The sequence below is a fragment of the Chelonia mydas genome, chromosome 17, assembly GCF_015237465.2.
Source record: "Chelonia mydas isolate rCheMyd1 chromosome 17, rCheMyd1.pri.v2, whole genome shotgun sequence".
NCBI lineage: Eukaryota > Metazoa > Chordata > Testudines > Cheloniidae > Chelonia > Chelonia mydas.
In genome coordinates, this window is record NC_051257.2 from 5,706,379 (window position 1) to 5,721,087 (window position 14,709).

At 38.7% G+C, this 14,709-nt stretch overlaps 1 protein-coding gene across 6 annotated transcripts in view; it reads left to right on the forward strand.

The window, feature by feature from the left end:
• The window catches only part of BRIP1 (BRCA1 interacting helicase 1), a 130,600-nt gene that overhangs the window by 30,143 nt on the left and 85,748 nt on the right, over nt 1-14,709 (forward strand). For all 6 annotated transcript variants that reach the window (XM_037880368.2, XM_037880367.2, XM_037880366.2 and 3 more), the window contains 3 exons: nt 6,713-7,003; nt 9,909-10,130; nt 11,098-11,297. In XM_037880368.2, the coding sequence (XP_037736296.2) occupies nt 6,713-7,003; nt 9,909-10,130; nt 11,098-11,297 (713 nt within the window). The remainder of the gene's footprint in view (nt 1-6,712; nt 7,004-9,908; nt 10,131-11,097; nt 11,298-14,709) is intronic.

The window sequence follows — 14,709 nt, forward strand, 5'->3', positions numbered from 1 at the left end:
GGCAAGGTGGAAGCTGCAGTTGGAGAAGGTGGCCCCAGATAATAAGGAGACATCTAAGAATCACATTATATGCAAGAACAAACACAAGATCATGATCACAGATGTGGAAGAGCACCTGTATCACAAAGAACAACAGCGGCTGGAGTTGGGGTTAACTTGCAGGAAGCTTGGGGAAGATTCCACCCATCCATATGACCAAAGAGCTGAGCTACAAACTCATGTTGGAGAACTTAAAAGACAGTTGGCCAGAAGGAGGAGGAAGTGCAAGCAGCCGTGACTAACATGGAAGAGGAAGAAAGCTAGAAGAACATGGCCCAGAAAAAAAATCTGTAAACTGGAATCTCAGATTAGTGAACATCAAGGACACCTTGAGCGAGTACATAGGAACAAAGCAAAAACTCAGACGCAGGAGCTGAGGAAAAAGCTGAAGGTACTGGGAATGGAGCTAGAAGACACAGTAGACTCCACTGCTGCATAGTGGGAACTCACATTAAAGTGGGAACAGAAAATGGCTTTCGTAAAGAAGACCCTGAATGATGAGGCAAAGACCCATGAGGCACAACCCAGGCGATGAGAGAGAGGCAGTTACGAGCTATGAAGGAGCTGACGGAACAGCTGGAACATACCAAGTGAGTGACAGCAAACTCTGAGAAGGCAAAGCAGGCTCTGGAGAGTGAGCAGGCAGAGAGCTGTTCAGTGAGGTGAAGGTACTTCAGCAGGGCAAAGAGGACTCTGAGTTCAAGTCCAAGAAAGTAGAAGTCCGGCGCCAAGATCTGCAAGTAAAATAAGTTGACTGTAAGAGAGTGTGGATGGAGCTGGCTAGGAAAGTTACCAGACATCAGTGCACGGTCACAGGCCTTCTGAGCTGATCAGAAAGCACGTCACTCAAGTCAGTGACAGGCTGAGTCACAGCCTCAGGATTCTCAGGAGAGGTTGCAGGAGGAGAAGTGCCAGAAGCTGAGCCTCAGCACTAAGCTAAGGCAGATGGAGGAAGAGAACAGCTCCCAAGAGCAGCAAAAAGAGAGCAGGAGACCATGAGATCAACCTCCTGAGTACGAGTCACTCAGTTCTAGCAATGGAGGAGCAAACCTGTGGAGAAGAGAAGGTAGTGAAAGGACACGGTGTGTCTGGGAGGGTGGAGGGGGATATTACTCACCTAATAACATGGGTGGAAGAAGAATGCAAATGGGTACAATTAAATGAAATCCTAAAAGCCTCAGGCAAGACTGTGCGGACCTTTATAATTGAAACCCTGAGAGGAAGCTGGATATTGTTTTGGACTTTCTCAGTGTAAGTGTATATGTATCTGACATTTGCATTATTTATCATCTAAGTATGGATGTGGAAAGGTGGTTTATTTTGAGTCCCTCTACCTAGGAACAAAGGAATTGTCAAACTGGATCAGACTCATAGTCATCCTGTCCAGTATCATGTGTCTAACAGTGGTTAGCACCAGATGCTTCTAAGGAAGGTGCAAGAAACCTGCAAGAGGTAGATGTTGGATAATTCCCTCCCATCCCCTGAAAGTCTCATCCTACCTCCTAATAGTGCGAAATTGTTTTAAGCCCTGAAGCCTGAGGATTTTACATCTCCTGCAAAACATTTTTAAGCATTAACTACTATAATTTTGGAAATTTTTGTTATCCATATAAATGTCCAGTCCCTGAGAATCTTGCTAAATTCTACAGTGAAAACGATAAAATTTAACCTTAGATGGCGTAAAACAGTTGGTAGCTCAAATATTTTTTTAGCTAAGTGTGGATGGAGCCAAACTGTGTTATAACCAGTTATTCTAAAACTTCCTTCCTTAAACAATTATTTTCTACCAGGATTAAATCACTTGGTATTTTCAAACCAGTTATCACAGTTTGGCTCTCTGGAACAACAGTAACACAGATGGAGTACAATCATATTTAACATCTCTGGGTAAACTTGGGTGTTTTCATAGTGTGGAACAGGGCCTTATGGATAAATTAGATATTGCCCTTAATCTTTCCTTAAAAAAATGTAATATTCCTCTAATTCTAAATAGTCTAATGAGAGTTATAAAATGATAATGTAGATAAAGTTGTTCTAACTATTTAACTTGTTTTTACCAGTTACTATCTTTGTGTGTATCTAGGAATTCTTTCAATAAAAAAGATTTAAAACCCAAAAAAGGTACTATATAATTTGGGAAATGCAGGAGAAAGATATTTATTGAGCACGTGTGGTGTACCAGACCGTTCAGATGCAAGAGATGTGCTCTCTGTCCCAGGGAGTTTACAAGCAAAATAAAATAATAGACCATACAATTTATAACAAACTCAAGAGCATTGTTGTAACAGCAATATAAATATAACAAAAACTCAACCACAGAAGTCCCATTTGAACCCTTTCTTCAACTTCCTGCCAAAACAGAGAAAAACATGGGCCTTGTTGTTAACAAACTTGGGTCCTGAAGGTTAACAAATTTGGGCGTTAGTAAAATAAGTTTTAGTATTCAAGTTAACTTTCTTTCCTCACTATTTCTCAGTTGCCCTGAAAAGAATATGACAGATACTTTTGTTGTAGCTTAGCAAGCTCCTCTCCTTCCTGAAATGCAGATTTATAATTTTTACTGCAGTGCTCCCCAACTATACCGTAATTACCTCTTACAGTGAAAAGTAACTAGGGCTCTTTTTCCTCTACAGTAATGGGAGACTACAATGTAATAAATTATGCTAAGTCACAACTACAATGATATAATAGCTTATGGTACAGAAATGCAGAACCCAAAGTGTCACTTATGAAAATGTTAAAAATCTCAGCTATTTCCAACTTTTTTGTTTTAAGAAAATCTCTGCAGAAATTTCCATGACTGAGTATTGCGAGATGTAGGGTAGCATGAAGGAGAAGTTGCTGCTTTAACCATCCTGTTGCCTTAATTATTCCTTCTTTGTGTTGTTTGATTTCCAGAGATATTTGTCAGTTTGGGACTGATTTTACTGTGGTTTAATCATAAAATGGACATTTCTTTACATTATGGTCTACCAGAAATCTAGTCTGCTGAAGTCCCAAACCAGAACTTTTTTAAGGAAGGTAAATCCTATGATGACATTTAGATTCTCTTTATTTTTAAAGGCTTGTTTGGATCCCCTGCAACAGAAATATAAATATTTATTGCTGAGGATCCCAAAATAATTTATTTTTAAATATAAAATGTGTGTGTGTGTGTGCGCGCTTGCATGCACACAGGCAATGCATCCTCCAGAAATTTTGCCCGAAACTTACCTTCCTCAACGAAAGCTAATTTTGAGGGCCTGAACAAGTAGAACAGTAGTATCCTTTTTCAATTGTTAAGCTTAGAGGGGCGAAATTTTTTTGACTAAAAAATGTTTTTAGAAAATAAAAGTAAAAATAACCCACATTAAACCATGGAATTATGTGGCTATATGCACCTGGGTCATAAATTAATTGTACTCAAGCAAGGTTGGGGAATAGCTTGCCTAAAACAGACAATCCTCTTTACTGATTGATCTGTATGCTGTTTACTTTAACCCACTTGTCACGCAACTCATGGAAACCCAAAGCTCCATTGTTTTATGAAGTGCTTCCTCATGTGTCAATGCCTAACCTATAGGCACTTTCAATTAACTTTCAGTTTTAATATATTTGAAAGATCTTTCCCAAAAAATTTCTAACGGAGAAAGAGCATTTGAAAGTGTGAAACTCCAGTTTAATGCAAATAAAGGGCTCACCTTCTCAAATAAGAGCCTTCTTAATGTGTGGGTTTTTTTGTTGTTGGTTAGTTGTTATACAGGCACGTTTTTAAAGTGGGGTTTTTTTTCTTTGCTGATGGCGTCTGTGGCTTTCAGAAATGTTATGACTGCTGCAAAGCAGTTATATACTTTTACTGGTTACTATAAAATCAGCCTGAGTTTACAGCTTTCCTGATTTTTTTGTTTGTTTTGTTAGTAAAAGGTAACATTTTAAAGTTGCAGTAGTGAGTGAAGTGCTTCTGAAAGCCAGTATTATGCCAATTTCAATCCTTTTAAGAAAAACGTGGAGGTCACCTGTAAAATATTGTAATTTATATACACCCCACACATATGCAGGCATTATGGTTTTAATTTTAGCTTTTTAATAAAAAGTTTCTTTGAAATTTATTTTTTCCACAAAGATACAGTAGAAAGAATTATCACTGTTGGTGTTGTACATAAAGAATTTGAATTGCATTTTCCAATCATCTTGACTGTATAAGTAGAGTGTAAGACAGCAAATATTACTGTACTTTGGGAAATTGTTGTTGTACTGGTCTAGATTTCTCTAAAATTTACATTTAGTAAAGTAAACGTTTAGGCCTCACATTATCCTCCCATAAAGGATTAATGGTATTGCATCATCTCTGAGGGAAAAATATGAATTCAAATGAAAGGGGATAGATATGAGCAAAAAGGCCTGCACAGTCAGCAAAAGTAAACTGATTCTATAGCTTATTTACATTAATTCTCTTAGTATGTTAATAAATATCATTATTTCAAAGATTAAAATAGAATATAGATCAAAATATCATGATATAATTTGCATTCCAATTTTCTGAGAGTATAAACTGTCGGATATTGCCGCATATGTAACATACACCACATGTCAGCTGTTTCCTGCTTCAGTGCTGACAAGAGCCCCATTCATAACTCTCTTCTTTTTATCCTTTCAGTGAATAAGTAATTATTCAATATAGAAGGCAGGATATTTGGAACTGGCTATTTAATGTGGCAGCACACCGTAATGAAATCTGCTGTTACTGGCAACCTGAGAGGGGAATGTAACAATTCCAGCATGGCTGTAACTTTATCTGCTTTGACGGCCTGTTTATTTGGCACATCAGTGAACCTTTTATCCCAGTGAGTGACAGCTCCAGAAGGGTCACATTTACATCCATTCTATCATGTATTGTAATATTTAATGGCGGACAACGCTGAGTGGGACTCAGGGTAATTCGAACTTGCTTTTCCACAGAGTAGAGGCTAAGAGACAGCTTGATCCCCAGTATTGTGGTGTAACACATGCCATGACTTAGCATTTGTTTATGAGGGATAATCAATTAAAAGCAGGGGAAAAAACTTTCAGCTGTCAAGTACAGTTTGTTGCTACCTGGGCCATCAAACTAAAAACCAAGTGCAAACTATTTTACGCTCTTAAGACATGCTGATCAGTTTTTCACTATTGCATGTGCTTGTACAGACAAGATACTCTTCTTAGAGATATCTTAACATTTTTTTTGTATCCTCTACCTACATCCTAATTATTAGTCTTCCCAATAGTTCATGTTGTGAAAGAGATTGAGGAGGATGAATTTCTCTGTGACAAAGTAATTAGAGTGGGGAAAAAAACCCCAGTTGTCCTGCTATTCCAAATATTTTTCCTGGATTCAGTTCTGCTAGTTAAGAATTATGAAACTGTTAAGGCGAAATGAGAGTATTCACGAGAATTGACTAATGGCATAACACCATGATGAGTGTATTACTAATGGAGTATATGCTTTGAAGCCAATTTAGTGAAATTTGATTTGCAGATGAAACAATATTAAAACAAAGTTTTCAGTATTAGTTTTAATGTGGTTGCCCAGTCAGGTCTTGATCCTAAGGTGCTGCAGACGCGTGTCCTGATCCAGCAAAGCTCTTAAGCACATGCTTAAATTTATGTATGTGAGAAGTCTCTCTGACTTCAGTTGCACTATTCACATGCTTAAGTGCTTTACTGGATTGAGGCCAGAGTGCTCAGCACCTTATAGGATCAAGCCCTCAATGGAAAAGTAATTTCCTTTAGCTGGCAGTCAGTATATAAGTACTTGTTCAAATTAAGAAACATAATAAACAATCCTTTTCCCCCACATTAATGTTCCTCACTTTTTCTTCATTTGTCTGCTATGAAACAAAGGCTGCCATCTGGTTTGAAGACAGCATGTGTCTCTTGTATAACACGCTTTTACTCAGTCCTTAAGGCCTGGGAACTCCTAACGCTAGGTGTCCTGCATAACTTGCTACTAAACTTTCCTGGCTTTTTTCATTGTAATAATTTGTCACAGGTAAATTAGAGGTAATTGGCCATGCTTGATGACAGAAAATAAACCTAAAGTAGAAAAACTTTCCTCGTGCATTGTAAAAATTAGTTTAAAATTCTTTTTCTTTTCTGGCACAAAGGAATAAACAAATTAAAGTGTCATGTACACACTAACGTTATTTTACTGGCATAGCACTTGAGTTTAACCACAGTCTGGTTTGTGTAAATCCTGGAGAGACAGTGAACAGTACCAGTAAACCTTTCTATATGTAAAATTAATAGATGGTATAACCAAGGATATGTATCAACTTTGGTACTAAATTTCATATGTTTATTTCAATGGTAGCATTTTAATTTCCATCAAAGCAATGGCATATTAACCTGGACATATTATACTGACTGGCAAAGAATATATAAAGAAAAGAGCAAGTGGAGAATTTGGTAATCACTTACGTTTTTTTACTCGAAAGGTACTCTCTTTTCTATGATAACTTTTTTAGAAATTATTTTGAGATTTTGTAATGTTTTGTGTATACTTTTAACTTGAGTCCACTATTCAAAGTTTGATAGATTAATTAATGGGAAGTTTTGAACTACCCTAGAGGAAAACTCTCAGTGGTCAATATGGAGATTTGGTATATGCAGTTTGCAGTGGTAATGTCCTCATAAACTTTCCTTGTTTTGGTTACAGTCTCCTGGCCTCTGTACACAGTGTTCCTGTTCTTCTGTAAAAGAAAATGGTAAAAATGTTAGTTATGCAAAGAGGAAGGAAAATGGAGGAAAGCCACACATCCCCAAAATATTTTTTGGAACTCGAACACACAAGCAAATAGCTCAGATTACTAGAGAGCTGCAGAGGACAGTATACTCCAGTGTCCGTATGACAATTCTTTCCAGCCGGGATCATACCTGTGTTCATCCAGTGGTATCGAGAAGTAGTAACAGGAATGAAAAATGTGCAGACTTGCTGGAAGGAAAAAATGTGAGTAGTTTTGTTTCAGAAAATGAGCATTCATTAAAAAATATTAATGAAAGATTTAGCTGCCTGAGCAGCTGGATTGAGTAACATTCTAACTTCTTAATGGCACGCTGGTTGGAAGCCCTTTTGTAACTTCTAATTCATTTTGTATTAGACCATTAATCTTCAGTAAATCTTGGTTCACAGCATCAAAACTTAAAAGGCATAATAGATGATGACAATATATGATTATAGCTTTAGTTTGGGAGCTTAATTATAATTGCAATAACCTTTGCTTTCTCAAAACTTATTTCTTTTTTAAAAAGTGAAATATGCTGATGATCATTAAATAATCCATTCAGGCCTGATTTCTCTCTGCTTAGTGTTTTATTTTATTTTATTGAGTGTATCTGGGCATTGAAGATGATTAGAATGCATGGGGGTAAAATTATTGTAGTAATTCTCTAGTTGGAACAAACTGTTTACTAATTCAAAATTAAGAGGATAGGGACTTAATTACCTGTGTTATGTAAGTAGTAATTTAGAGCCTTTCTCGTGTGGATAACCCACCACAAATCTGGAACAAATAATCTGCTAATGATGATAGCAGAGATACATTGTGCTTGTTCACACTATGATATAAGTGTTCTTGATAACATAATTTGTTCATTGTCATCTTGGTTAACCAAATTTAGGATCTGTGCTCGCCATTTGAGTTGTTTTAAAACTATCTTGTTTCCTTTCCACTTTTGCAGCCTGCACTTAAAATAAATAAATAAAACTAAACTGCAAAAGCACAGCAGAATTTATTTATTTACAGGTAATCTGCAAAGCCTAACAAAATTACCCATTTTTTGCTTCTTCATAGTGTATAAGCCTGAAATGAATGTTCCAAAAAGTAGTGTGTATCTGCTTGTTTTCACATTTAAAATTCCTTGTTTATGCTGGAGGACAACAAATAGTTGGCTTGGCTGCACGTCGGATTGAACAAGACTAAATTTTAAGAAATTGAGGGGGATGGAATTTTTATATCACTGTTTTAACACCGTTTTGTTTTATAACACTTATTTTAATTCAAGCTGCTGACAAATACTTAAGAGAAAAGCTATTTGTGCAGGTTTCAATCCTTCCCTTAGTTCCTGTTCCTTCAGTTGTGAGCTGAAAAACTCTTATTCCAGTTTTCTAGTCCTTCAAGAAGTCCTGCAACAAAATGTTGATACTGATAGTTATAAGGCAAGTAGAACATTTTTTCCAGCTGCCTCTATTCCCTGTAAGGAAGCTAAAAATGGCACATACACTTTTTTCTTTTCTTTGCTGGTCACTTTTAAAATATATCAGCACCACACATACATTGATCATAAACGTAGGAAGATTAGTTGGGAGTCATTATATGCCAAAAATATTGTGTGTCTAAAAACTTAAAGGTTTTAATAATTGTGAGTATGTTCATCCAGTAAAAGGTTTTTGCTGGTTTCCACTGTACATCTCAGACTTTAGAAAACTATTGAGGCTGATAGGAACAGCTTTTGTTGTCTCCACTGGCAAATTGTATGGTCGTACTGTACCTAGTTTCTGTTTTGTCCTCTTGTTGGGGCTTCAGGTTTATTTTGTATTCATCAGGTATAAGTGAGCATTTGCTTTTTATGCTCCCAAGCGCTAAGGGTAAGTTGTAGTGGTAATGAGAGCCAATTACACTGTCACTTTAGGTGTCTATGTTAACAAAGACTATATTACAGAAGTGAGCTGATAAACAGATAACTGACAATTTGTGAGCGAAAAGGCACTAAGTGTGATAACATTTCAACTGACAATCTGCCCCTTAGGGTTGTGTTACACTGTTAAAACCGGTATGGGCTTTCCTGTTCATGTTATCAATCTTCATATGACTAGGCAGCCTTAATTGCCTCTAGACTAAAGTATATACTTCCAGGGATTTATTCTCTTCTTGGTGGTTTTGTTTGCTTAAAAGTTCATCAGAGAAAAGATAGGATTCACAGTAACTAATTTTACAGTAAAAAAAACAAACAAACAAACAAAAATACCCCCTGTACTCAGACTGACTAGAACAGAGAAATAATAGTTGTTTAGTTATACCTCAGGGACACTAGTGTTAACCAGTAATTAAAATTTCAAAATTCTCCACTCCTCCCTGTAATTCCAGTGTATCAGCTCCAACCCATAAATTTAAGATTTGCCTGTCCAATCTCTCCCCTACCCTCCAGGAAAAAAAAAACAAATAAACCCAAACCAACCTTGGAACGATGTGCTTTAACACACCTGAACACCAGTGGAAGGACTGCTGTCAAAGTCATGAGCAGGACAACTATTGTTTGCTTTTATTGTTGAACACAACACCCTCCTGAGCTGTTAGCACAGAGAAGACATACAAATGAACAAGCTCAGGTGGATTCTAATGTGATTTAAATTCACTAGACATTTCTGTTTGGTAATTTGATGATGTAAGAAAGTTGATATACTGTTGGGTGGATGTGAATGTGCCATATTATTTTATTTTCTATCCTTCCCAGTTGAATTAACCATATGTATTTGGATTTATTAATTAATTGCTCATGATTTAGAATCCATCCCACCCTCTTCCACTGCCAGGTTGCTATTTGTAAAATAGATTAAAAATTTCTTTGGGTTCACTGGGGAAAAACTCTGAAATGTACCTTACAGATTTATGTATGATAGGTTATAGATTCTGTCATATTTGCCTGCTTTGTTTCTGCCATTATATTTGTTGTTGTTATAGTCCAAAAGATAACAAGCACTTTTAAAAATACCTCAGTGATCGAGGTGAAGTAAAAGATTACAAAATAAGGGTTTTTTTTGTTTTGTTTTTTGTCTTACAAAAAATGTAAGTTCACGTACATCATTGTTCCTAGTACAATATTTTGTTTTCAAACTCTCACATATTTCCTTTTAGAGCGGGTCCTGTGTTTACTACCATGGTGTGCATAAAATTAGTGAACATCATGCTCTACAGTTTGCGCGTAAGAAGTGTCAGGCTTGGGACATAGAAGATCTAGTAAGCCTGGGAAAGAAGCTACGTGCATGTGCCTATTTTGCAGCTCGAGAACTCATGGTGGGGGCAGATATTGTATTTTGTCCTTACAACTACCTGCTGGACCCACAAATAAGAGAGAGTGTAAGTATATTTGTAAGTAGGGCTTGGTCTAAAGTAGGAACTTATGTCGGTATAATTATGTTGCTCAGGAAAATCCGCACCCCTGTGCGACGTAGTTATGCCGACCTAACCCTTAGCATAGCGTGCTATGCTGACAGAAGGGTTTCTCCCATCGACCTTGCTACCGCAAGGAAAAGTGGAATATCTATGCTGATGGGAGAAACTCGCCCGTCGGCCTAAGTAGTGTCTTTACTACGTATTATAGTGGTGCCGCTGCAGTGTTGTAAGAGGAGACAAGCCCTAGATTTTGTTTGTTGCACGGACTGAAGTTAAAGTGAGATGAATAAAGAAAGTGATAAAGGCACATGGTCAACTTAAAACTGCATTCCTGTCTGAATGCTTGCCAGTTTACAAGTAACATCTAAATTAAAGAGATTAAAGAATATTTTTCTTTTCTTTTGCAATTTCCTTATTTTGTACATATGACAGTACCTCTGGTAATAGTCAGTTTCACTGTTTTTTCCATTGTAGCTAATCAGTTGTGTGGATTTTTCACACAACAACAGAAGGGAAACTTCTAGGATGGCATAACTACAAGAAGTGGGCATGGGGGCTTAGGGAAGGTGTAAAAAGTGAAAATACTTTTATTTAATTTTAAAATAAATAAATATATATATATATATATATCACATTTCAATCTATCTGTACTTTTTCTATTAATTATACAGTACCATAAAAGTACATTTTACAAACTCTGCTCCCATAGTATTTACAGGTAAGGACCAAATTCTGTCATTTATGCTGGCACCAGGTTTCAGTTTTGTGAAAAACCTACCTAGTTCCTATGCTGCAGAAATTCTGTCAAGCTCTGAAAAAATCACTTTTCATTGCTTGCACAAGTGACACAATTTGGACAGATTTTTTTTTTAAACATGAACCTACTTGCTGTTGTTTACTCATTTTACTGGACAATTGTTGTCTTTTGCAGATGGAGATTAACCTAAAAGACCAAGTAGTCATTTTAGATGAAGCTCATAATATTGAAGATTGTGCACGGGAGTCAGCCAGTTATAGTGTTACAGAAACACAGCTGAGATTTGCTCGAGAAGAACTTGATACCATGGTCGTCAACAACATCAGACGGAAGGACCATGATCCCCTGCGGGCTGTGTGCTACAGTCTGATGAAGTAAGGCTTTTTAAAAAAACAAAAAACAAAACCTACTGTTTATAGTCCTTTTTTCATATCATGTACTAGAAGATACACTGCATAATTGACAAGAAGACTTACAGATATACCTCAAACACTATAGTCCACAAGCCAGACCTCTTGTTTTTCTGATTTTGGGCACCCAAAAAGGATTTGCAGCATTTATGAAAATTAATTGTCTAATGGATCACGGGAATATTTTCAAAAGTTCCATTTCCAGAAGTAACTTAAGCTCCTAAGCACCTAACTCACTTTTTTTCAAAATGGGATTTAGGTCCCTCGGTCATTCAGGTGCTTTTGAAAATTTTACTCCAAGACGTTGGGCAAATCCATCTAAATTTTCTGTGCATTTCCCCATTAGGCCAATCTCAGGGATTTTGTGAGAATTAATGTTTGTAAAATGCTTCGTGAGCCTTCTATGGAAGATGTTATATCAGTACAAAGTAGTGTTAAGTCAGCATTAGAGAAACTTATGTTCCCAGAGGAAATCTTCCACGCTGAAGGTAGAGAAAAATTCTGTGCAAACAGTGTTTCAAGTGTTGAGAGTAGACATTCTCTGTTGGTTTAGTAAAAGACAATTGGGGTTTGCTTTAACTAAAGGCAGCTCAGGTAGCAATGCCGATAGTTAGGGCTACCCAACACTTTTTTCATTTGCCTGTAATTTTGCCAAGCACAAACAGTTTGGGCTGATAAAATTGCCCATGCAGGATGTCTGCCTAAGGCTGATTTTTTTTTTTTTTTTTTTTTTTTTTTTTAAGTTTCACCTAATATAACTCAGCCATTTCTGAGAACCAGGTCAGGGAGAAATGTTCTTTTTCCATGGTTTAAAAAAAAAAAATCTTACAACTGTTTTGCTGAGAAGTGCCTCCATGCTTTAGAACAAGAACTTGAAATTTGGCAAGTGGGGTCACCTTGGTGTCAAGCATCCCTGTGAAAATTTGCCCAAATCTGGCCAAGTTATAAGGCTCTGAAAAATTGCAGTGTGCACATGCTCAGTAGAGACATGTTAGTGTTTGGCAGCTAAATTCTCCAAAGATTCTGTCTGCACTGAGCATGTGCTACCCTCTCTCAGCTTCTTTTATGGCGAGACTCTGCTTGTTTTGGCCCCACAGACCAACTAGGCATGTTCTCTCCCTTGGCTGCAGGAGCTACGTAGGACTTTCCCTGCAGTTGTTCTTTCCAGTAGCCACTGTGAAGCCATGCACAGGAACTGATAGCAGGGAGAATCCTGTTTTCTCAGTGCTCTCCCTGCTGGTGCCCATGTGTTGTGGAGGGGGAGGAGGCAGCAACCTGACTTGAATGCACAGGGGTGAGGAAGAGGGGCAAGGCATAAGGAATAGGAGCCAGAGGTGGGGGTGGGGTTGTGAGCAAGAACTGGCAAGGAGGAACAAGGACAGAAGATAGAGGAGGGGAGAGGAAATAAGAAGCCGGGGGGGAGGGAGGAAGAGGGGGAGGGCGAATGACAGGGGCCATGGTGTGGAGAAGATCAGAATGGATGAAGAAGAACATGGACAAGAGTTGGGGGCAAGACAAGGAGATAGAGCAGGAGGACAAGGGCACAAGCTGAGTGGGAGGGGGACCAGGGTAGGAGGTGAACAGGGTGGGTATAGAAGCAGAAGAGGGCAGGGAGAGGTTGGGAGAACAGTGGCAGAGGGGTCTATAACCACTAGAACCTGGAACTGAACCCATTATTGCTGAGTCTTAACATTCCTTTGCTGTCTAGTAGATAGCTGTGAAACCCTCTGGTAAAATGTGTGTCTGTTTCCATCTCGTTCTTGTGCCAGGTCCTCAGAGAAGTAATAGCCTTCTTCCGTTACCAGTTACTCCATTAGCTTAAGTGGTAGTGGATAGTGTTGTGGATCTAAAGATCCCAACCCTGCTGATGTTGTGGAGGATGCACATTCTTGTTGTGGTCAGGGGTGAAAGTAACGTCAAAGACTTACCGGTCCAGGGGCTGGGCCTCGGGCAGAAGGGGCGGGGCAGAGGGCAGTCAGGTCCTGCAGCCGGCAGTGGCCTGCACTGCCTGGGGCTCCAGTGGTGATTTAAATGGTCCGGGGCTCTGGCCACTGCCACAGTAACAATAGTGGCTGTCGGAGCCCCGGACTCTTTTAAATTGCCAGCCCTGGGGCAGCAGCTCCTTTTGCTCCCACCCACCCCCCTCCCCAATAGCTGCCAGCGGGAGGGGGGACAGTAATGTTAAAAAAGCCACGGCAGCGCTTTAAAGTCAAGCGGGTAGGGGCCGGAGCCTGCAGCAACTTTTTACAGGTCTGCCATACCGCCCCGTACCGGCTTCCTTTCACCCCTGCATGTGGTTCTACATGATGCAATTGTGTTTTTTCAGTGTTTAAGTTTTTTTAAAACGTAGGTATTTTTGGTTAAAGTTTCCTACATTAAAAGAATGCGAAGGTTTCAGAGCCGAGCACTTGAGTTAGGAAATGCCAGAATTCAGGTTGCCTATGCAATACTGGGTTGTGTTTTTCCCTACAGGGCCTGTCCGTTAGTGCACAGGATGGATGGATGGGACTGAATCATGGTTGTGTAGTGAATGAAGCTCATGCCTGTAGGACCTCTGCCTCATTTGTTGCAGAATTTGGAAGGTTTATGGTGAATGAAGCAGGGAACTGCAGGAAGAGAAAGCATAATTTTGTGGTTAAGGCAGTTTAATGCCACCACAGAGCTGATTGGAAACTGGAATTCCCATTCTATGGGAAATTCTGAAATGTTAAGAATAAAACTCATTCTGAAATGGAACAAACAATTGAAATTTCTTGAAATTGAAAAATTCCAAAGTTTTGTTTTGAAAAATATAGAAATAATATTTCTTTTTGACCTTTCTAAGTGTTTCCAAGGCTCCCAGATTTGCCTGGATAATTTGGGCTTTTTGAGGAGCCTGAGAACTAGGCCGCCAGCAGCCCAGACTCCCAGCAGTCTACCTGCCTGAGAGCTGGGCAGTTTATGCAATCTAGAACGTAAGAACGGCCATACTGGGGCAGACCAATAGTCTATCTAGCCCAGTATCCTCTCTTCCGACAGTAGCCAATGCCAGATGCTTCAGAGTGAATGAACAGAACAGGGCATTTTATCAAGTGATTTATCCCAGTCGTCCTGTCCCAGCTTCTGGCAATCAGAGGGATAGGGACACCCAGGGTATGGGCTGCATCCCTAACAATCTTGTCTAATAGCCATTGATGTTTCTTTCCTTCATGAACACATCAAATTCTTTTTTGAAGCCAGTTATATTTTTGGCCTTCGCAACATCCCCTGGAAGTGAGTTCCACAGGTTTATTGTGCATTGTGTGAAGAAGTACTTCCTTATGTTTGTTTTAAACCTGTTGCCGATTAATGTAATTGGATGACCCCTGGTGAAGATGTAAATAATACTTCCTTATTC